The sequence below is a fragment of the Prunus persica genome, chromosome G6, assembly GCF_000346465.2.
Source record: "Prunus persica cultivar Lovell chromosome G6, Prunus_persica_NCBIv2, whole genome shotgun sequence".
Taxonomy (NCBI): Eukaryota; Viridiplantae; Streptophyta; class Magnoliopsida; order Rosales; family Rosaceae; genus Prunus; species Prunus persica.
In genome coordinates, this window is record NC_034014.1 from 13,955,667 (window position 1) to 13,980,119 (window position 24,453).

At 34.5% G+C, this 24,453-nt stretch overlaps 1 protein-coding gene and 2 long non-coding RNA genes across 12 annotated transcripts; 2 read left to right on the forward strand and 1 right to left on the reverse strand.

The window, feature by feature from the left end:
- LOC18772205 (CBL-interacting serine/threonine-protein kinase 3) lies at positions 7,627-15,181 on the forward strand. Of its 2 annotated transcripts, XM_020566420.1 has the most exons (16): positions 7,627-7,806; positions 8,000-8,157; positions 8,721-8,951; positions 9,396-9,458; positions 10,662-10,733; positions 10,921-11,028; positions 11,119-11,199; positions 11,558-11,611; positions 11,711-11,836; positions 11,919-12,008; positions 13,381-13,503; positions 13,635-13,745; positions 14,058-14,171; positions 14,260-14,316; positions 14,406-14,480; positions 14,811-15,125. In XM_020566420.1, the coding sequence occupies exons 3-16, from the start codon at positions 8,781-8,783 to the stop codon at positions 14,883-14,885; spliced, it is 1,320 nt and encodes a 439-aa protein (XP_020422009.1). In that variant the 5' UTR covers positions 7,627-7,806; positions 8,000-8,157; positions 8,721-8,780; the 3' UTR covers positions 14,886-15,125. The 2 variants fall into 2 exon arrangements, with proteins under 2 accessions (XP_020422009.1, XP_020422010.1); XM_020566421.1 differs by lacking the exon at positions 7,627-7,806 and having other exon boundaries at positions 7,817-8,157; positions 14,811-15,181.
- On the reverse strand, positions 16,904-24,162 carry LOC109949819. Of its 2 annotated transcripts, XR_002272131.1 has the most exons (3): positions 23,873-24,159; positions 23,189-23,677; positions 16,904-17,318 (listed from the first exon to the last, which is right to left on the reverse strand). It is a non-coding gene; the product is annotated as an uncharacterized LOC109949819 (long non-coding RNA). The 2 variants fall into 2 exon arrangements; XR_002272130.1 differs by having other exon boundaries at positions 23,189-24,162.
- LOC109949818 lies at positions 18,639-22,515 on the forward strand. Of its 8 annotated transcripts, XR_002272129.1 has the most exons (7): positions 18,639-18,977; positions 19,077-19,144; positions 19,266-20,562; positions 21,170-21,323; positions 21,394-21,431; positions 21,515-21,777; positions 22,194-22,515. It is a non-coding gene; the product is annotated as an uncharacterized LOC109949818 (long non-coding RNA). The 8 variants fall into 8 exon arrangements; XR_002272127.1 differs by having other exon boundaries at positions 21,170-21,431; XR_002272128.1 differs by having other exon boundaries at positions 21,394-21,777.

Below are 24,453 nucleotides of genomic sequence, written 5' to 3' on the forward strand. Positions count from 1 at the left end.
TCGGCGACAGGTCGGGGAAGGACGGCGGGTCTGTGGCGGTTCCGTTGGTACCCTTGCCGTAGATCGGGATGGCGTGTGGCGTCGGCTGGCGGAGCTGGAAAGGAGGAGGCACGAGCTGCGCGCGCAACGGGAAGAGAGAGAGAAGAGAGAAACTGAGGAGAGAGAGAGAGAGAGAGAGAGAGAGAGAGAGAGAGAGAGGAAAGGGATAAAAATCTGACTTTTTATCGAAATTACCGTTTTGCCCTTCGTGGTATTTTGATCGTATTTTCTTCGTTACAACTCCGATTCGAGTCTACTCCGTGTCTACGAACTCGTTTCGCCGTGCTCTACGCAAAGACGTAAGCGAAATTGCCAAATTTCTTCTTGATCAAAAAGTCAACTTTTTCCCTATTAAATAATGCGAGGGCAAAATCGTCTTTTTGCTAGAATAAATTAATCCTAATTTTTAGATATTTTGTTTTGGGTTATTACAATTATAGTGAATCTCCCTTAAACAAATTCCTTCATATTCAAATTTTTTAAAGGATTTATGCACTATCAAAAGAAAGCACAATGTTGGTAAGAACGCATTTTGAACTGAAAATGTAAGGGCAATTCTTCAAACTAATACTCCACCCAAGTACAAAGATCCAGGTCGCCCCACAATTTCTTGTATTATTGGGAATTTTAGCATTGAACAATCTTTATTGGATTTGGGTGCTAGTGTTAATTTGTTGCCTTACTCAGTTTATAAGCAATTGCGTCTTGGTGAATTAAAACCCACCTCAGTAACATTGCAATTGGCTGACCGTTCAGTCAAAATCCCAAGAGGTATGGTGGAAGATGTACTGGTTGAAGTAGACAAATTTTATTTTCCAGTTGATTTTATAGTTTTAGATACTGAACCAGTTGTGCATTCTAGTTCTCAAATTCCTGTTATTCTTGGAAGACAATTTCTTGCTATATCTAATACTCATATAAATTGCAGGAATGGACTTATGTAACTGTCATTTGGGAACATGACATTGGAGCTCAACATATGCAATCAACCCGCAAACAATGAAGATGAAAAAGAAGTTTACATGATTGAGACAATTGTTCAAAATTGCTTTAATTCTTCTTTTTCTTCTGACCAATTGCAAATTTGTTTAGTAAATGGGGATTGTAATTTTGCACAAGATTTTGAAGTACAATATATTTGTTCTTTGTTAGATTCTGCACAGGTACAAGAATATAATGGTTGGGTACCAAAATATAAAGAGTTGCCAACTGTGAGTGATGAGACAAAATCATCAAGAGAAAAAGCTCCAAAGTGTGAATTGAAGCCTCTTCCTGCTGGACTTAAATATGCTTTTCTAGGAGAAGATGAGACCTATCATGTGGTAATATCTTCTAAACTAGACCTTTTGCATGAAGGTATGTTACTTAAAGTTTTGAAAGATCATAGGACTTCTATTGGATGGACTTTATCTTATATTAAATGTATTAGTCCTTTGGTTTGCATACACCAATTTTTTCTTAAAGAAGATGGTAAACCAGTTAGGCAGGCTCAACGTAGACTTAACCCAACAATGAAAGAAGTTATGCAAAAAGAAGTACTTAAACTTTGGGATGCAGGTATCATATATCCAATTTCTGATAGCAAATGGGTAAGTCCTACACAGGTTGTTCCTAAAAAATCCGGAGTCACAGTAGTTGAAAATGATAATGGAGAAATGGTACCAACTAGGGTCACTACTGGATGGAGAATGTGCATTGATTATCGTAAATTGAACTCAATCACAAGAAATGATCATTTTCCTTTACCATTTCTTGACCAAATTTTGGAAAGAGTTGCAGGGCATAGGTATTATTGTTTTTTAGATGGCTATTCAGGATATTATCAAATTGAGATTTCATTGGAAGATCAAGAAAAAACAACTTTTACTTGCTCATTTGGAACTTTCGCTTTTAGAAAAATGCCTTTTGGTCTTTGGAATGCACCAGCTACATTTCAATGTTGCATGATAAGCATATTTAGTGACATGGTAAAAAAATATTTAGAAGTTTTCATGGATGATATTACTGTGTTTGGTGATTCATTTTCTAATTGTTTATCTAACTTGGAGAATGTTCTTATCAGGTGTAAAGAGAAAAATTTGGTGCTTAATTGGGAGAAATGCCAATTCATGGTCACATATAGCATAGTACTTGGAAACATTGTTTCTCACAAAGGAATTGAAGTGGATAAGTCAAAAATTGATTTAATTGCTAATTTGCCTATTCCTAAAACTGTTAAAGAGGTTAGATCTTTTTTGGGACATGCAGGTTTCTATTGGAGATTCACACAAAATTTTAGTGCAATTCCAAGGCCATTGAATAATCTCTTGGAGAAAGATGCTAAATTTGATTGGAATTTTTCATGTCAAGAAGCATTTGAGAAATTAATTAAAATGCTAACATCAACTCCTATAATGCAGCCCCCAGATTGGTCCATGCCCTTTGAAATAATGTGTGATGCTAGTCATAGTTCTATTGAGGCAGTGCTAGGCCAAAGAAAAGACAAGAAGCATGTTCTATGCAAGTAGAACTTCGAATCGTGCACAGAAAAATTACACTACAACTGAAAAAGATTTGATTGCTGTTGTTTTTGCATTGGAAAAGTTTAGATAATATATTTTGGGCTCACAAATTGTTGTTTTTATAGATCATTCGGCCTTGAAGTATTTATTGACAAAGGAAGCCAAATCACAATTGATTAGATGGATTTTGCTTCTCCAAGAATTTGATCTTACAATCAAGGACAAGAAAGGAGTGGAGAATGTTGTTGCAGACCATCTTTCTAGGATATCTTTTGAGGAGCCTTTTGAAATATTTGCCTATTAAAGACTCATTTCCTGATGAACAATTGTTTGGTGTTTCTAAATTACCATGGTTTGCTAACATTGTGAATTTTCTTGCAGCAAGTCTTATCCCACCTCATTGGACCTCACAAGAGAAAAAGAAATTTATGTTGAGGTGAGAAAATTCTTTTGGGATGACCCGTATCTCTTCAAATATTGTCTCGACTAGGTAATCCGTAGATGTGTTCATGATGATGAAATATTTAGTGTCATATCTTTTTGTCATTCTGAGGCTCGTGGAGGTCACTTTTCTTCCAAAAAGAAGTCGGCCAAAATTCTTCAATGTGGTTTTTATTGGCCTAGACTTTTCAAAGATGTGTATGAATTTTGCAAGACTTGTCCAAGTTGTCAAAAGTTGGGAAAAATTACTCGACATAATATGATGCCTCTTAACCCAATTTTAATTATTGAAATGACTGTTGGGGCATTGATTTTATGGGTCCTTTTCCCCCATCTTTTGGTTACTTATATATCCTTGTTGTTGTGGATTATGTTTCAAAATGGATTGATGCCATACCATGTCAGAAGAATGATCATAAGACTGTTTTGAAATTTTTGAAAGAAAATGTATTGTCTAGGTTTGGTACTCCTAGAGCGATCATCAGTGATGGCAAATCACATTTTTGCAACCGACCATTTTAAAGCTTTGATGAAAAAATATGGGATAACCCATAAGATTTCCACTCCATACCATCCACAGACAAAGGGCTAAGCTGAACTTGCAAACAGGGAAATCAAGCAAATTTTGGAAAAGACAGTGAATCTGACTCTGAAGGATTGGTCATTGAGACTAACTGATGCTTTGTGGGCATACCGTATTGCATACAAATCACCTCTTAGTATGTCCCCATATAGGCTAGTTTATGGTAAACCTTGTCATTTACCTGTTGAATTAGAACATAAAGCATATTGGGCTGTTAAATTGTTTAACTTTAGTCTTGGAGATGCAGGTACTTGAGAAAACTCCAATTGAATGAACTTGAGGAAGTCAGGAATGATGCATATGAGAACTCACGAATTTACAATGAACGTATTAAAGTTTTTCATGATAAAAATATTTTGAGGAAAAAAATTTTTTATCACGAAAAACTTTGAGCCTTCTCAACTTGTTCTTTTGTATAATTTTAGACTTTATTTGTTTTCTGAAAAATTAAGAACTAAATGGACAGGGCCTTTCATTGTTAAAAGAGTTTTCCCATATGGGACTGTTGAAGTTAAGGATCCCAAGAATGGATATATTTTTAAGGTTAATGGCCAACGACTTAAACCTTACTTGGGGAGATGTGTTCCAAAAGATGAGACAATTTCTTTGAACGATCCTGTTTACCAGGATTGATTGGACTTCCCTTAGTCTATCTATTATATATAATTAATTTAGAAATTTATGTTAACATGAAAAAAAATAAATTTCGACATTACAATTTTTTATTTTATTTTAATAATTATTTTATTTTTACACTAACACATTGCAAGCTTTCGCTTTGGATGTCAATTCTCAGGTAACGCTACCCTCTTCTTTTTATTATGCTTATAGTTTAAACATTGAGGACAATGTCAGTCTTTGGTTGGGGGTGGAGAAGATGTGTTTATTTCCTTTCGTTTTTGTTTTGTTTTTTTGTGTGTGTTTATTTTCGTCATTTATTTTGAAGAAAAAAAAAACTGAAAAGTGTGAAAAATAAATAAATTTGTTTATGAGGTTAGTGCACTATGTTGTTTGTTTTTCATAGTCTGTCTTTGACAAGATTGCATTGCACTTAGATTTATTTGATATTCATGAATTATTTTAAGATTGAGAACATATGAACGATATAATAATTATCCCACTTTTGTGTATTTTTCATTTATTTCTAGTTAGTGGATGATTCATGAGTTATACTTTGACAATTTACACAAGCACACTAACACTTTTTGTGGCGTATAAAGTTAAAAACCAATTGTGCTTAATCTTTTGTCTTTGGTAAACTTGGACGACCTTTCTTTTGACTCATCTTGGTTTTTTTTTCAAATGAAACGAAAAGAAAAAAAAATATTAAATAATAGTGTTCTATGCAAGCTTCTACTTAGTAACCGGGCCTCTTACCTAATTAGCAGTGAGTGTTCGTGTCAAACGGTGAAGTTCTGGGTGTGAATAATTTTGTGTGGCTATTTTAGCTCAGTAGCCTTTTTAACTTGAGTTAGTAAGCTCTTAGGTGTGTCTCTACACCTAGTGCCTTAAAGCCTTTTTGGTTTGAGAGTTTGCTATATGGGTTAATTAGAGAGCTTAATGGAGCTAGGCATTGCACATCCCACATAAAGAAAAGAAAAAAGTATATTTTAAATAAAAAAATAAAAAAAAACCTTGGTATGTTTCTTGCAAGGGAGTTTGACAACTCTTGAGATCAAAAGATTGGTGTGATTAGAATTTAGCTAATGCCACTCAATTTTGTTGGTTCACTTTACACCAAAGGAAACATGTGAAAAATTTACTGGCTAATTATAAATGATTTGGACTTCAAGGTGAGATTAACTTGAAATGTTAAATAAGTGTTCTCTCTTTTAACGTTATTCATGAATTGAAAATTTGGACTTTGTGCTTTTGTCCTTTTTGTTGGTGACAAATGTTGAAATTATTTTTCAAATTTTATTTTACTTCATGTTTCTGAATAATTGTGCTAGCTTCATACTTGATGTTTGTGGGTATCATCCCTGGAAACCCTCACAGGACTATAACTCATCCTTTAGGGGTAATCTAAGGGTTTAAAGGCTTGTTGCATACGCTAAATGCAATCATATCCCGCGAAAGTGGCTTAGCTGTTTTAGTTATTTTTATTTATTTTATTTTGTCATTTTTACTTAAATTTGAGTTTCTTTTAGTCGCTTGAATTGTAAGCTGGGTTGGGGTTGTGATGAGAGTCTCAAATTACATCTTTTTAATATTATTTTGGAGACTTTATGATATAATTTTGGCTTAATAAATATAATTTCACTTGTTGTTACATTTTATTCTCACCAACTGGATTTATGAATTTTCTGTATGAATTTGGTGAACTTATTAGGTGAATTTATCTTTTGTAGGAAGTTGGAAAGCCAAAAGATGAAGACATATATTTGTCCAAGTTCAAGTCAAGTGGGAAGAGAATTGCTGGAGGATTTTATTGAAGAATTGAATGTGGGATATAGTGATTATAAAGAGAAGTAAAGAGGGAGGAGAGAGAAGACAAAACCGTGGAAGCTAAAGAGCCTATTTCATATCATTCATAGCCATTTAATGCCCACTACCTCACCGTTATTTCTTTTCCACTAACTCTCCACCATCAACACATGTTTAATCCAATTAATCCCTCACTTAAACCCTTCATTACCCACCATGAATGTATTAACTTTTCACTCACCTCATTGACTACTATAAATCACCCATCAACTTATTTGGTAAGGGGACCACTACGACAGATTTCTTTATCCATTTCATTCAAAATTTAGTTATGTTTTCCTTTGTAATTAGTTGTCAGAACTCTATCTAAGGCTAAAGGGAAGATCCTTTGAGTAAGTTTGTGAATTGTTCTTTAATCCAATATACGGTATGAATTGCTAAATTCTTATATTTTTGGTTATTTAATATTTTCATATCCTTTTATTTTGATTGATGTTAAGTGCTACTATCTTTTCATGAGTTTAATTATATTTTTCTCATTGTTAAGAACTGACTTAGCATGCTTTTAAATTAAAAGATTATATATTAAGCAACTCCATTTTTTGAACAATCATTAATAAAAGATAACATTGAAAAATTAAATTGGTTTTAATTTCTTTATCTTCCGGTGAAAGTTTCTCAATGATAATTTTAATCGAGTTATAATTTGGATTAAAGAGCATGAAACATATTTTGCTTAAAGAATTGAACTTTGATGCCTAAGCATTTCCATTATTGATATTTCATTTTTAAACTCAATCTCTACAACAATCAAATCAAATTAAATTACTTTTCCATTTTGCTTGTCACTTTTATTTTGGTACGTTTAATTATTTCTTTGTGTGCATAGATTTGCCTACTTGCTCCTTGAGGATACGATGCTTGAATTTCCAAGATTATTACTATGTGTGACTACTTGCACTTGGATAGACGCAACACTATTAAATGTGTGTTGAATTTGGGAAAAAAAAATGTTGAATTCGGAAAAAAAAAATTGTTGAAAATTGTTGAATTTGGGGAGGAAAAGAAGAGGTTCGGTGTGCTGAGAATTTTGGGGGATGGGGTGGTGTGTGCCAATCCAATGAGTCAAAATGGAACTATGAATGCCACGTCAATTTGACAGTCAAATTAAAGGAGGTATGAAAGTGATAGTAAAATCAAATTTAGGTATGAGACTAAGACGAAAAAACTTCGTGTAATAAAGTGAAATTTATCCTTAATTTAATTATTAATTAAAAAAAAGATATTTTATCTCAAAAAAAGAAGAAAAAAATTTAAGGAAGATAGAGACAGATAATAAATGATGCAGGGTGGATAAGATGCATTTATAGATTTAGGTGAGTATTGGGGCCTGCAAGTCTGAAGAAAGCTGTACGCCAAAGGAGAAAAAGCTGTACAACACATCACATAACACGTGGACCGGATTCTCTTGTGGCAGGAAAAAAAGCTGTACAACACATCAATCATTATTATTATTATTTTTTGATAGGAACACATCAATTATTCATTTTCCTCATTCAATATATGAAATGGATTAAATATATATTAAAATCCAAAAATAATGGTGATTTTAACAATATAGTAACTTAAATGATTGATAAAAGGAGGAGAGAGAAGAAAATATTCGCAGCTTTAGCATTTGTCTGCAACGATTCCATGGCAGTCAACATAATGTCTATCTTGGCCTTTTAAGACAACTCAAAAGCCATTCCATAATCGGCAACACCTCAGCTCAGCTCAGCTGCCAGCCTCTCTTCTTTATCTCATAAACTTCAAGTATATCCTCATGTCTTTTCTCTTTCCCAATTCCACTTTTACAATTATTCATATTCTATTATTTTTTAATTGAAAAATAGTTCTTCACATATATTTGTATATACGCATGTTTTTTTCATGTTCATATTCAGTAATTGCCTTCTTAAATTACTCATTCATTGGCATATTAATTCCTCGTGGTTGTTTCTTGAAGCCCAATTATTGAAGATTACTGTGACAGCTTAGAGGCGGTTTCTGTGTTCAGTTTTTCAATTTGGGCTCTGTGTAGAGAAATTCGTTTCTGGGTCTTCTGGGTCGGATCAATTCTGGAATTCGGTTTTGAATACCTGCAGTGCATGCCGTGTTTAAGAGGTTGGGTTTGCATAGGTGAAGGAATTTTGGGGTTTGTAATAAGATCGCTGTTTTTTTTTTGTTGGTAGATACTAGTTGTCAAATTTTAGCTACGATTCTTCTTTGATTGCATTAATTATTTTGGTCTTCTTATTTATCCGGATCTCAATTTGCATTGCAATTTTTTTTTCCTTATTTATTTATCCGGATTGTACTACTTGGGGTTTTATGAAGTGGGTGTAAATTCTGGTTGTGTGATCTCATTCTGGTTGTATTGTATCTGGGATTGTGGATTTAGAGCACCAACTATATTTGACTACTCTTATTGTATGTATCTAGTTGGCTGCTTGATTTGAGTAATGAGGTTTCTCCTAACACTTGCTATTTGTTTCAGTTACCCAACACTTGTATCACTAAATTTATATAATTTTTAACACAAGACAATTATTGCATAATTTGTTGGGTTTATAATGGTACAAGTAGTTTCTGGGTTTTGCTTGAGTTAAAATAATGTTCATGTTGGTCTAGATTATCCTTGGCAATCAAATGCGTATGAGACACAAGTTTTCTGATGTGCATTTCAGGACCCTTCTTTGAGAGCCCCCACAACTGCAAGTGTCAGAAATTGAATTAATAAATCGAGAATGAATCAACCAAAAATCAAGCGTCGAGTGGGTAAATATGAGGTGGGAAGGACAATTGGTGAGGGAACATTTGCAAAAGTGAAGTTTGCTAGAAATTCTGATACTGGGGAACCTGTAGCTCTCAAGATTATTGACAAAGAGAAGGTTCTCAAACACAAGATGGCTGAACAGGTCCCTTTCACATTATTCTTAGTTGCAGTTCATTCTCTCTCTTCTCCCTATTTTTCTTTAATTTTTGTTTTTATATATAATTAGACATTACATGTGTGATCTAGTTACGGAAGATTCTTTTCTATTCTGCTTTGGCTATGAGTTGTTATTTCTCAGTTGCTGTTTCATTAAAATATGAAAAGATTTTGAGATGTTGTCTTGCAAATAGTTTGCAGGCCTAATTCCTCTTGTTGATTGCATTCCTAAGATGATGTACTTTTAATTGGTTGAAAATTTTGTACCTGGGAAAGTTTAGAAGGGTTCTTGTTTTTTCTGTTTTCTTTTTGGTTTCTTTTTGTATGCATATCCTGAACATAATTTAAAATTTTAGCAGAAAGGAGCTAAGAAGTTGACTTAGTAATAAACGTCTAATCGTATATGTTTTGCTTTTTCATACTTTTACAGATTAAACGGGAAATAGCAACAATGAAGCTGATTAAGCATCCAAATGTTGTTCGGTTATTTGAGGTCTCTCTCTCTCTCTCTCTCTCTCTCTCTCTCTCTCTCTCTCTCTCTCTCTGTCTCTCTCTGTCTCTCTCTCTCTGTCTCTCTCTCTCTCTCTCTCTCTCTCTCTCTCTCTCTCTCTCTCTCTCTCTCTTTCTCTCTCTCTCTCTCTCTATATATATATGTGTGTGTGTGTGTGTGTGTGAACTTCAACGTGCAACACATGTGGTGTGTGGCTTTCTACATTCACCTTGCAAGTTATCTGAAGTAGGTCTTCTTGTTATATGGATGTCATAAGTTAATGGAGGAATATCACCAACTTGTTTCTGTTTTCTTCAGCCAAAATATGCTACTTCCTTCAATAGGTTTCCAAAGAGATGTTTGCATGTCCTTAAAAAATCAAATCCAACCAAAATTTCTTTTCTTTTTTCTTTTCCAAGGAGCGCATTTTTATTGGAGTTATCCTTCTACCTTACCAAATTTTATGGTATTGGGATAAATCTGAAAGTTCAAAATTGCAATGACTGGTACCTTTCATCAGGAGATGTTAATATTTCACTGTTGGGATGATAAACACGACTTTAGTCATGATTTTGTATTGCATATGTTAATCTTTAATGAGTACAGCTTTACTCCCTGGGGAAAACATTGTCAATTCTGTGGATTCCTATCCTCCTCAATGCCAATGTGCAGCAAATAGAAGCCTGGTAGACATCACTGCTGCTATGGAATACGAACACATACAAAATCGCAGGCACTATAAACAATTCTTACCAGATTTCCTCTTCTATTAAGTATCTCCTCACTACTATCAGTTGATGATCCATAGCCACTACAAATTGGCAGGAATATGTGATTAAAAAAGAAGAAGAAAGTGTTCTCTGAAAAAGTTCAATTCCTTCCCTCTCTCTTTCTTCTCACTTTCTGTTTGTGTTGGATTGTTGTAATTTTGTCATACCACCACAATATCTCTAGCCAAATAAAACATAGCAAAAATAGAAAAGTGTGCTGTTTTCAGTAGCAGTGATGATGTGGACCGTATGTAGCTTCCATCTAGTGTAGAGCTGCTGTGGTGCAAGATTTTGCAATTGGCTGCAGGACTAGGAAGGAAGTTTCTAGTAAGGGAAAAGTGACTCCGTTGAAAACCAGCAAAAATGGCACTACATTTTGACCTTAAGTTGATTTCCTTAAGGTGCAGAGTCTATTGCTAATTTTCCATATTTTCAGGTAATGGGGAGTAAGACAAAGATATTTATAGTTATGGAGTTCGTTACCGGTGGGGAGCTCTTTGACAAAATTGTGAGTTAATTTTCTGCCAGTTCTGTTCAAATTTTTTTTTTCATTATCCATTTTACAAAAATAAATTACATATTGGAGTCCAGAACACAGTTTAACCATTCCCATTTAGCATATTTTCTCTTCAAGGGCCGCTAATTATTTGGTAGAGAGTGCGTATTTTCTGATGGAAACTTCTTTCCATTTGAAGGTAAACAATGGACGGATGAGAGAAGATGAAGCACGGAGATACTTCCAACAGCTTATTAATGCTGTTGATTACTGCCATAGCAGAGGTGTCTATCATAGAGATCTGAAGGTACTTAACCTTTGCAAACAAGTGAATAACAGATATAAATATAAGAGAACGATAAATAATAACCTTTCATTTTCATGGATTTTCTTGCAGCCAGAAAATTTGCTATTGGATACATATGGGAACCTTAAGGTTTCAGATTTTGGATTGAGTGCACTGTCCCAACAAGTCAGGGTATAAATAATATAATGCCATCTGAATTCACTTTCTTTCATCATTCATCTGTAAATATCATTTGATCCTACTGATGTTAGCTCCTTGTGTGGAGGTTCTATATAAATATATTTAAGTTGTTTTAACTATTTGTAGACACAAATTTTGAACTCTTTTTGAAATTCTTGAAATTGGTATAACATTTATAAGATTGAAGATATCTGAAATTTAGTCTCTGGCTCACTTAAGACTTTCATGTACACTGTAATCTGTGATGCACATGCGACTATTGTTCTAATTAGGTTGGTGCATTTTTGAAATGGCATGATACATCTTAAAGGTCCAGCATTTATTTTTTACTGTAAAATTGCACTGGCAGGATGACGGCTTGCTTCACACTACATGTGGAACTCCAAATTATGTTGCTCCTGAGGTGTGGATATTTATTCATGCCAAACTTCTTCCACATTATATATCTCTTTCTACACTTTTGATCCTTAATCTTGTGAACATGTACTGTCTTTGAGTTTAGGTCCTTAATGATAGAGGCTATGATGGGGCAACTGCGGACATGTGGTCATGTGGAGTGATACTCTTTGTATTGCTTGCAGGTTACTTGCCTTTTGATGATTCTAATCTTATGACCCTGTATAAAAAAGTGAGCAATTTACTGATTGTATAGTGCAACCATGTAGTCTTCTTCAACTTCTGTTTATTACTTTCTGTGTCTATGTGTGCAGATCTCAGCAGCTGAATTCACTTGCCCCCCTTGGCTCTCTTTTGGTGCCATGAAGTTAATAGCTCGAATTTTGGATCCCAATCCTATGACTGTAAGTACTTGTGCGCATTCCGTTGATAAGCTCATGGCTTTGGAGCTGATTCTCATATCTGATTAATATAGTGCCACTTTTCGTAATCTGCACCTGGGTAGTGATGGATATTCATGCTAAAAACAAATGGTTTTATGGTTAAAAAAAGACAGTTTTATTAAGAGAGAACAAAAAGAAAAGAAATTAGAAGCATGGTCAAGTAGTCCATGAAACACAAAACAACAAAGGAATCATAAAAAGCCAAAGAGGAAACTGTTGGGACCTACTCTTGGATTTCTCCCCTTGGAACCATAGAGGAGTCTTGAGCATGTCCAATGCCAATTGGGTGTTGGGCCCAATAGCTAACTAACCTTGATCCAAACCTTGGAGCAAATAAGGACTCGACTTCTACTTAAAATCCAGCAGTCTCCCCTGTAATTAGCTCTATCCCAAATTCTTGACCTGTACGAAAATCACAATAATAATCCCTAATCCTCAAAAGAACAATCTCCAACAATCTCATAGAGGTCTGAGACACTTTAAACAAATAAAGGTCACCCTAAACATGGACTTATCAGAGCATAGTCTACTTAGTTACAAAACTCAATAAGAAGTTAAAAAACATAAAGGAATGGAAACCCCACGATAGCAAGGGGAACTGAGAATGAGAGGAAGTGAATGCCTCCACGTAATTCCAGCTGAACTCAAGATCTACTACCTAGGCAAAACATAAATAAAGTGTTGGAAACCTTTCCTTCAACGGTCAAGTTTGAACATCCATTCCGATCTCCTATGATTACCAAAATGATTTGAAGGTGCCTAACCAATGTCAGTTGTGAATAAACTGAGGCATTATGCTGTGTGCTTTTCACCCTTCATTGTGTCATCCATTTGTTACATATTTATTTCATAATTTTCCTTTTTTAGTCACAACAGATGGAGACAGAAACTGAGAATACATATATTGAACATTTTTCCTGCGCCGTTTCTGCTTTCCTTTACTATTTTATTGTGGTCATCTTGACCACCTTTGTAATTTATTGACTTTTGCAATAAATCTTGTTTCCTTTTTAAAAAAAATTGTTTTACAAATTGACTTATTTATTTCCCTTTCAATTTCTTAAATTCACGTAAAAATTCATGATAATATGACCTGTTACTTAAAATTCATGATAATATGATCTGTTACTTAAAATTCATTTGCATTAACCTGATTTTTGAATATGTTGAGCATGTATAATTGTGCCACAAAGTACACTTTGTGCAGCTTTTGAAGTGGCCTCCAGAACTGAGAATTTATCATTGGCCAAATTTTTTATGTGGACTTTCCTTAAATGTTCTCTCACCACCAGTTATTTAGTTGGCAATCCTGATTTCCTGTTTTATATGGCAGCGTATCACTATTGCTGAAATTCTTGAAGATGAATGGTTCAAGAAGGATTACAAGTCACTTGTGTTTGAGGAGAAAGAAGATACAAACTTGGATGATGTAGAAGCTGTTTTTAAGGATTCAGAAGTATGTGGAAGGGATTCTATTAATTATGAATAAGAGTTTGTCTTTGGGTGGTAGGCATAATAAAAAGTTTCTTGAAAGAAATTGGTGCTATTCTAAAATTTGTCTGATGCATGTTCTTGGTTTCATGACAGGAGCACCATGTGACAGAAAAGAAGGAAGAACAACCAGCAGCTATGAATGCATTTGAGTTAATTTCAATGTCGAAGGGGCTTAACCTGGGGAATTTGTTTGATGTAGAACAGGTTTGCTTGTTGAAGGGCTTGCTGGATTTCTTTAGCTGCATGTGTTGTACATAGTATTATGCCTGTTGCACGTTATAATGAGTCCGATATATGTTGTGAAATTTTCCGTCACTCTCTCCTCAGCATTTTAGGTTTCTTTGGAATCTTGGTGATAAAAGACTTAAGTTTCATAAATTTGTGTAATAGGAAAGATAAGTGTAATTAGTGAAAACTAAAAAACAGTTAAAATAAAACGCTTTGTTCTATAAAACACGTTGCTTTTTCTGATGTTATCTGCTATTGTTTATCCTTTTGTGTAAAATTAATCTGCAGGAATTTAAGAGAGAAACAAGGTTCACATCCAAATGCCCTGCCAATGAGATAATTCATAAAATTGAAGAAGCTGCAAAGCCTCTTGGTTTTGACGTACATAAAAAAAACTACAAGGTGAGGACATGCAGAATTTGGAATTTTAGGATTTGAGGCATTTTGTGTACTATGTTGGGAAGATAATGAGTTTTATGTATTCTCTCAGCTGAGGCTTGAAAACATGAAAGCTGGAAGAAAGGGAAACCTTAATGTTGCCACAGAGGTACATATCAAGTTGTGTTGATCATGTAACTAGTAAGATAGATCAGTATCAGTTTAGACTTTGTTTTTACATACACTTGCATTGATCAGGTATTTCAAGTGGCACCTTCTCTTCACATGGTTGAGGTGCGAAAAGCCAAAGGGGACACCTTGGAGTTCCACAAGGTACTCTTGCTTCTGTGAACTTTATTTATTATTTGATGTGTATAGTCTCATGACATGTTTATCCAATTTTCTGGGAAATGCGATATGTAAAATAAGCTTCCTACAAGGATTTATGGTTGTCGTACTTGGGGCATGGTCTGGAACAATTGCATGTAAGATAGAGCGCCTGGTTTTTGTTTATTGTTTTGGATTTTTTTTGGGGGGGGGTGGGTGAGCTAGCTTACTATTAGCCTACTTATCACTACCTTAACATATGTGAGCTAGCTTTTTAGTACTTAGAAGTTGACATACTTGAATGTTAGTTGAATTATTTACCCTTTTTTTCTGCAGTTCTATAAGAACCTCTCTACATGCCTGGAGGATGTTGTTTGGAAGACCGAGGAGGATATGCAAAAAGTGAAGTAAAATCAGCGTTATATTTCAACAAATTTTGCTATGATGGTACATCGCCAGTAATGTTGGTGCTTTATGTCAACATTCTTTCTTTTGTTTTTCTTTTTTCTTGAGGGGCATTTTGTACCCCCCAATCGATAGATTTAGACAGACATCCATTGACCTTATGGTTTCTGTGCTATTAATGTCGGAAAGCATAGAAAATATACTTAAAGCTGCAAATATGAGAGATGGATGTTGATAGTTTCTCTACTGCTTGTGGGTGTAGATTAGAAGACATTATGTACACTTCATTACTATCTATTAGCAATACAGTATGACTTTAGATGCAGGCTTAGCAGCAGAGCAAGATGATAAAATCTGCAGCGAAGCACACTTCTTAAAAGCCCATGATAGAACCGTCAATTTTCCAATATTGGACAAATGCTCTCATCACGTTCTCCTATGTGTGGCATCACTCTAACGTAACACGTGCATAAACACACATATTGCAAGGTTAACACGTGGAGAGACATATGTTGGAACTGTGTAAAAATTAATTCCGTGGCACTACATTTTTGACACAATTTTTACAAAAATTTCACACTTTTAGATTAACCTACTATCAATGGAGGAGATTAAATCTAAACTAATTCTTTCTTTTTTAAATTATTATAAACTGAAATTAATTTGAATTAAACTCACCACTCTATTTTCTCACTTCATTTATATTTTCACATTCTCCTATAAGAAAATTGCAATTGTGAGATGAAAAAATCATTTATTTCCCACCCTGCCTTTTCGGGGAAAATTTTTTCCTTCCCCATTCTCCTTCTCTTCTTTCATCTGCAACCCAAACTTGAAAACTATCCACCAAAAAATACTCAAACTTGAAGAGAATTGTGTTCTTGAAGGTTTTTATGGTTCATATCATTTTTCTTAGAGCCTGAAGATGACATTTTTAGCACATAGAGAAGAGAGTGGGAGCCGGGCTGAGTAAATTTTTATCAGACTTTACATGAATCTTCACATGCATCATGAATGAGTGTATAAGATTTGTCTTCAAATGCTTCCAGATTAAAATGATGATTAAGTGAAATCCCGAGAAATGATTAAGAGAAGCCCACTTTTACAAAACTATAATGCTCTGTGAATCTTTTTAATCTGTACATCTTAGATTATAGGTTTTCCATTAGAGATCACTGCTATTGAGGATGAGATTTTGGCGAATAGATAGAACATAAAGAGGAAATCATAGCAAAAACAAAACAAGGATGATTATTATTATTTTTATACCAATCCAAACTAAGGATAATTGAATAAAATATTAGAGCCCCAGCCAAAGAAATCGAAGGAAAAAGCTGAAGAAAAAGGGAACCTCATAAACCCATTCATGGCCGCCAATACAAAGCATATGTCTTTAGACTTTATATTGCTTGTTCTCAAGCAATTGAGAACATAAACATGACAAAGCATATAAACCCGCCATCGGTGCTCCAAGACTTTCCATGTGATATATAGTTCTGAGTTTTCTTTTTTATTCTTGTTTTTTGATTGAATTGTTTCTGAGGAGAATGAAATTAATTACTGTTTATTGCAAATTTTATTGAGGAGAGAGTGTTTTTTATTGGCACATTAAAGTTAACTAGAAAAGTGGGGAGTTCGACCAAAATTAATAGAAAGTTAGGAGTTTAATATTTTATTATTCATTAATTTGTAAGTTAAATAGTGAAATCACATATAGTCTTAACCGTTAAAAGTGTTTGCATCCAAATGTTATAACCGTTATATGTAGAGTTGATCTCTACTACGGACGTCCGTAATTTTTCTAACGTCCGGACTACTTATTCTTTTGCCTTCTTTGTGCTAATAAATCAACCCAAACACTTTTATCACTTTTCTTGGTAAAGGTAGAATAGAAACCATGCTCTGCCAATACTTAAAAGTCAAGCATCACTTCTAGATTGGGCTTTTCCTTCATTGGTGGATTGTAGAGAGAATTTGGAGGCTGTTATGTGTGCTTTAGTGCCTTTTTTTTATTGATAAAGAAGGGGAGCTTTAGTTTTAAAACACAATATAGTTTACTAATTTGGAAGATAGTAATACAATTTCATCTAATTAGCATAAGGCAAAAGACCAAATTGTGATACCTAATTTTACAAAAATATCATCAAAACATATCAAAATTACACACAATGCCACTCCTTCTAAGGCAAGCATACTATGCCACATGTCCATATCTAGCCAATCATATCTCACCGCCGGCCACCACTGCCGGAATCCTGCTGCCGGCCACCACCGCCGGACTCTCGCTGTCGGACACCTGCCACCACCACCGTTGGCCGCCACCGCCCATCGACGACCACCACCGTCGGACTCCCGCCGCCGGCCACCTGCCACCACCACCGTTGGCCACCATCGCCTGCCACCGTCTGTAGATGACCAACTCCGTTGCCCTTTATTCACCTTTAAAAAAAAGGTTGTGTCATTGAATGGACTCGAACCTTGACCCTCAAAGGAGGAAGGCTCACTCACAAACCACTACACCAAACTTGATTTTGTAATAATTATTCAATTATACAATATTTATATAAACAATCAATGGTTTATTAAAAAAAATAAAAATAAAAAGCATTTCAACACTTATTCACACAAAAACTGCAAATAAAAACAGAAACTGCAACAAAAATATAATGTAGATATCAATTATGTTAAAAAAACAAAAACAAAAACGAAAACAGCTACAAAAACAATTGTAATTAAATGAAAACTGCAATGCAGTTTCCGGTTTCCAAAAGTCCAATTTTGAGTTCTCTTGCTCTTAGGTAGTTCTACTCTTCTCTTGCCCACCTAATTCCTCATCTAGGTAGCTTCAACTCTTTAAATTGGTGAGGTTGAAGACCAAGGAAAGAGCAAAAATCCAATTATAATTAAATGAAAACTGCAATGCAGTTTCCGAAACTGCAATGCAGTTTTCAAAAGTCCAATTTTGAGTTCTCTTGCTCTTGAGTAGTTCTACTCTTCTCTTGCCCACCCAATTCCTCATCTGGGTAGCCTCTACTCTTCAAATTGGTGAGATTGAAGGCCAAGAAAAGAGCAAAAATCCAATTGTAATTACAAAAACTGCAATGCAGTTTCCAAAACTGCAATGCAGTTTCTGAAACTGCAATGTAGTTTGTGCAAAACTATAATGCAGAACTTGTATAAAATTTTACTGAACTAAAGCTTAAATGGTATTGCAAAATATCATATGACAGTGATGTCATAAACAACAAGCATCTCTATCCTAAGAACCGCAATATGATCTCAAGTTTTCAGGTTGAAATTGAAAATATAGCTAGAAACAAAACAAAATTAAAATATGCATTGCTGCAAACTAAATAATTTAGATAGCAAACTCCACAAGTACAAAGAGAAGGGAATCAAATCAACACTAGCTTAACAACTCAATAACCAACAACCTATGGATTACGGGGCAAAACCTCCAATGTATCTCTACCAAGCATAAAAAAGTCACAAATAAAAGATATCATCTATATATATAAAGCAAAAGGCAGAGAATGGTGAAACATTCAAAATACCAAAAAATGCCCTTGGTTAATGCAAACATTAAGAATTCAAATTATTAATTAAATGAGGATAATGAGGTAAATTCACACTTTTTCATATATTTTTTTAAAAAAGAAAAAAGAAAAAGCAGATAATGAATCCTATTTTTAAGAAACACAACTACCCATTATCTTTTTTAATTCTAAAATAAATTTAAAGATTAGTATATATATATATCAAAAGGAAGATAATGATAAAACATTCAAAATTCTGAAAATATCTTTGATACACTAAAATTTTAATACGCACCAATTATAATTAAAGTAGGGTATAATTGTAAAAGAACAATTATGAAGAACTTTAAAAAAATTAAAAAGAAAAGAAAAAAGTTTAACAGACCCCACTCCAGAGTAGTTGCTCTTCCTATCAGTTTCTTCTGGCACGTTCTATTCAAAAAAGATGAAAGCAAAACTGAAACCATCCAAAACCCACCATGGCCCTCAAACTTGGAAACGCATTTCCTCCCCTCCCATGTTTCGCAGAGCAAGAATCCTCATCTACTCACGGCATAAAAAGGTTTGAGGTTTTTATTTATTTTTTCTAGGTTCGTTTCTTCATTTGTGATGTCGAAAATTGAGAAGTAAATCATAAATTGAGTTTGGTTTGTTGTTACAGGGAGGAAGATTGAAGGAAAAAGAGCTGAAGCAATCAATATTGGAACCCCCAGTGTGCTCATCAATCTGGTAGTTCATGTCTTTGTGTGGCTGATTTTCTCTTTGCCTGTGTTTATTCCAGAAAATTGGTATAAAATTATGGTATGATTTTGTGTGCTTATTTTCATTTTTTCTTTTTGTGAATTTTCAGTATTTGTAAGATGTTGCAGTGTATGAGAGAGGCAAGAAAATTATGGGTATGATGCTGTTAAAACCGATCGACGTTTACTCAGATTCTAAATCAGACGGTCCATCTCGCATCACCAACCCTCAGTCTCAGGTAATATGACGCCCTGCCTCTGCTTCTTTCATATTTGAACTGTTTCCTCTGTAAGGGTTTAGTTGGATTATTCACTTGCATATATTCAGCTTAGCATTCCAAGTGTTTGCTAAAATGCCAAAGTTGATTTTAGTTTGAACACTTTGTTGGTCGGTTTTATTTTGTATTATCTAATTTAGCTTTGTAAATAAGAATTGGGAAATGAACAGAAATTAGAAAAGCTTAGTTCTTTATAATAAAACTAATTTCAATGAACGCAACAATTCCATAATGAGGGTGAAAATGAAATTAGAAGTGAGAACAGTGAAGAGATTTGTACGTTGTATCAATTTGTAAGATTTTTTAGTGTTGGTGAAATTTTGTCTTTTTAGTTCTTTTTCTTTGTTATATTGACTTTTTGAATAATAGTTTCATGTACGAGTATGCGATGCTTCAAGATGCCAAGTACGGTCAAGTTTTCATGTGTTTAGGCTTGCACAAAACTTAAGTATTTCTTCCTAGGATTCATGTTATATGGATATTAGCCTCTCACCCTGTGCTTTGCATGCTTGAGACCTTTTCAACAGAACCGAAGTTTGAGAAAACTGTTGGAATCAGTGGAGTGGGGAATAAATTTTAAAACTCAACGATGTGTCTAAGTTTGATTTCACTATTATGTTTTTGGCCGCCTTTTTATTATTGTATGGTTTCTGAGAAAAGGGATCAAATGAAAAAAATAAAAAATTTAGTTTTAGTTATCTTATAACCATTTCTCTTTCTCTTTAGTTTTAATCCATATAGGGCAGCAATTCCTTTAAGTTTTTTTACGCTCTCATCTTCTTCTTCTTCAAATTTCAGGGTCCAGTCATTAGTTCAAGAACTCAAAGTCCAGAATTGCTTCAATGACTCCGGTTCCATGCTTTCTGTTTATTAATCTTCAATATGCAGAGCATCAATTCTTTCAATGGTACGAATCTCTCTCTCACACAAAGCTATCCCTAATTTATGTTTGATTGACTGAAACTTTGGCTAGGGTCTAGGTCTGTGTTTGTGTTTGTAATTATTTATGTGTTTGACTTATGAAATTAAAAAGTCTTTGGAATTTTATCTCAACAGATGGAATCGCCTCTCACCTCGCACTCTCTGACGCATAATGGTTCCAGAAGACGCAGAGGAAACTATATTTAAGGTTAATGATTCTTCATTTTGTTATATTTTGTATTTTAAGTTTCCAATAAGCATACATTAGTTTAGTTGGAAGATGATTTTTTCCTACTGGGTTCTTTCAAAAGTTGTCCATTATTATACAATCCCTTCCCCTCCCCCCCAACAAAAAAAAAATTAGACATTTTAATATTGGCTCTACTGTAACTAGGTGTTCTGTTTTCGGCTGATAATTTAGGCCTCTAAATGTGCCTAACAAAGCCATGGCTTTATTTCTCCACGTTCATGTGTTAGTGAGAATCCACGATTTCTATTTTTGTCTTTCTGGAAGATGCAGGTGACAAAGGAAAAATAAAGCAAACAAATCACCCTTTAGGATACTTTTGGGTTGTTTCTGACAGGAATTGGGTGTTGGTTTACATTTGTTATTTGTTTACACTATCATTATTAGTTTCTTCTTTCTTTGTGTTTATTTTTTGTCAAGTGTCCAGGTCATTCTAGATCCAGATTCAGTCTCATATTGATGTAAAGTGTCCAGTTCAGGCATCAACTTCGATTTTTTATGTTACGAATAAGATTATGCTTTGATTTTTTCTTCTTCTTTTTTTCTCAAGGGATTATTTTTTATACAGGAATTAAAAGCAAAATGAGGATCAGAGTTGGAGGGAGTTCAAGAATAACATGAAAGCAAAACAAAAGGGAAGCATCATGGTGAGTGATAAGCACTGATCATGACTTCTTCGAGCAGTGAACCAAAGTCGCTCTTCTTCATGGACAAGTCCAAAGGTACCTTATTCATACCTTTGTTTTTTTGTTTTTTGTTTTGAGTGACATATTTGTCTTTTTTCGCTTTCAGTAATTGAATTGCTTCTGTATAACAAATCCCAATTTCAGGTCAGCTGTTGGAATCTGGCATTTTTTTAATGGGTTTTATTTTTCGTTGGTAGAATGCATTTTATTGTGGTTTTAGTGTTTAGGGTGATAGAGTGGTGGAGATGCAGATGGAGGTGTCGGTATTTTGGCCATGTTAAAAGGAAATTGCAAGTTTATGGTTTGGTTTAAACAATTGTGTGGCTGTGTGTTCGCTTTAGGTGAAGGTGTCGTGATGCAAAAGAAACTATGTTTCTAGCTTTAAATTCTGTGTTTCTATGTACTAATTGGGCGATTTCTCAATGTTTCTATTAGGTTATTTCATATGGATGCTAGAAGGGACATAATTTTCTGTGGTGGCAATTACACTGTGAGCTTTTCTCATTCTTCCTGTCAAAAATTATATAAACTGTGTAATTTGATTTCTGAAAACTGCTTTTGTCCCTAATGATGTTTATATGGATGCTATAAGTTTTGGTGAAAATTAAAGTTTGTGAAGAATGTCATCTCTCATTTATGGCAGTTGCTTTATCCAGGAATGTCATATATGTAACTTTAAAGTTGTTGGCTTTGAATAAACCAAACACTTGAAGGGCTAATCTGTTTTAGAATTTGAAGGGCGTGGTGAAGCTGATAATAACACACCCATAATGACACGCTGCGATAGACTTATTCCGAAACATAAGTCTATTGTTTTGATGGATTGTTTTAGTATTCTTAATATCTTGCTTCATATTAAGTTTTTTTTTTTTGTTGTTTTTTTTTAAAAAAATAATATAAATGCAGATCCAATTTGCTGCATGAGGCTACCAAAGAAGATAGTAGCAGGAGGGCATAAAAGTGCTGCCGGAGGAGGTTTATGTACAAGCAGTAGCTAAAAGGATTTTAATTGTCATGAATTTTTTGTTTATTCTTTTCCTTTTTCAATGGTTGCAATACTAGCTTTTTTTTTTTTTTTTTTGTTGGTCAACATTGCAATACTAGCTTCAATTACTATATTCTGGTGTAACGAGTTTTGTTTTAAATAAAGACTTATTCAATTACATCTGTTCCAAATTCGGTTCAATGGTTAACAATGATAATTGTTATCAATAAATACAAAGAGGAATTTAAATTAGTTCTTGCATTTGTTTTAAATTCTTTTCAATATGATCAACTATGATAATCACATGCATGCGAGAGGTTTTTTTTTAATCACGCGCTACACGCGACTTACATGGTTTGACAAATATTTTTCGCAATTGTATTTATATAGATGTCCGTTTCAACAGTTTCATATTTTAAGCGCACGCATGTGATATATCGCCGTTTTAAAAATTTTCCTTTACCACCCGTATTTTTCTATACGTCCATCTTAACAGTTTCTTTTTTTATTTTATAACATGTAAACTGTTAAGATGGACGTCTAGAAAAATACAGGCGATAAAAGGAAAACTTTTAAGACGATCATGCATCAGACTCACGCGATTAAAATATGAAACTATTGAAATGGACATCTATATAAATACAATTGCGAAAAAATATTTGTCAAACTATGTAAGTCGCGCGTAGCGCATGATTAAAAAAAAGCCTCTCGCACGCACGGAAGCGCGTGCAGGGAGGCTAGTGAAAATGTAAAGTAATTACTAGTCAAAACCCAGGCATCAAAATTCTGTAAACCAGTAAAGAATCACTGGTGAAACCCACAGATAAATGAAGGTGTCAAATAGCAGTAAACATCTAGCATGTAATTAAATAGAAGATTTCAGAATCAAATGAGACAACACAGTCAAAGGGATTACCAGGTATGGAAAAATTGAACACAGGAGGTAAAACTGCAGACTTCCAGGTATAAGTCCGTGCTGTCAAAATCTGCAAATGAAGTTCGTGCTGTCAACCCCTTGACCTTCATTTCACCAATTAAGGTTTGCAATAGTGAACAAACCGACAAAGACAACAACCCCACCGAAGGCCTAGGCGTGAGACCTCCACCTTTGTCAGAAATTGGCATGTGATACCCCACCTCCATATCATCAAACAGTTGGAGATCAGAACCAGCATGCCAGTATAAATTGCAAATCCACCACCTTTATCACGAATACACATATGGCAGCCAACATCAAATTCAAGAATTCCATTACCATCATTGCATAAACCATCTGAGTGATGCATTTCAACATACAGGTGGAGGAGCATGTGGTGCCTTGGATGCTAGCACAACACAAGAAGGATAAACCCCCAAACCCAATTTCTTTCAAGCTTCTTGATCAAGATTCTTCAAAGCTTCTGACCTAACCATAATTGCAACAGAACCTTAGCATCCTATCACTTTGGGGTTAGGAAGCACATCATATTCCTATCAACCAATATCAAATTAAAATGTTGAAGAAACACACAGGTCACCAATTCAAGGACAAAGTAAATCAATTAACACATAATAGCAGCACAGGGGAGCTAAGCAATCATAGCAGTACAGGCTATTCTACCCGATCTTCATGCTGATTATGGTGAACGACTAACAAAACCAGGACTGCAATCGAGAAGAGTCCAAAAGGAGCCCAGATTTAATACGAAAACCTCCTTTGAACCAGGCGCGGACACTTGACTCGCGATGATGATGATCTCCTGTACGTGCTTCTCGCTCGCTGTGCGACATCGCTTTGAAGATCGCCACCTGAAGGTCCGGCGCTTGGTTGATCGCTATGGTCGTGATGCCGATGCTCATCTAGTCCATGCCAATCGCTAATTTTAATATCATGGTGGAAACAAAATATCAGAAAATGGCAAAAATGTAAATGTAACTCTTATATTAATCATGCTTTTAGCACATGGGCTTACGAATTGGTCTTTAACAAAATAAAATTTAAAACTCATCCACCTTATCTAAAATAAAAATAGATAATGTATCAAATGCTAATTACTAAAGTTCTTTGTGATTAAACACTAATTTTTCTAAATAAATAATATGCAAGTAATAACAAATGTAAAGATACATAACAATAATAAATATGAGAAATTTATGTAAAGTTAAGTAGAGGGTGAGCAAACAAACACTATATTTCAATAA

What these genes read in the sequence shown, in the direction of transcription:
- LOC18772205 (XM_020566420.1), top strand. Translation starts at nt 8,781, where the DNA reads ATGAATCAACCAAAAATCAAGCGTCGAGTGGGTAAATATGAGGTGGGA. An exon ending in GGGAGCTCTTTGACAAAATT is followed by an intron (nt 10,734 to 10,920) that starts GTGAGTTAATTT and finishes TTCCATTTGAAG; the next exon opens with GTAAACAATGGACGGATGAG. An exon ending in ACCTTAATGTTGCCACAGAG is followed by an intron (nt 14,317 to 14,405) that starts GTACATATCAAG and finishes TGCATTGATCAG; the next exon opens with GTATTTCAAGTGGCACCTTC.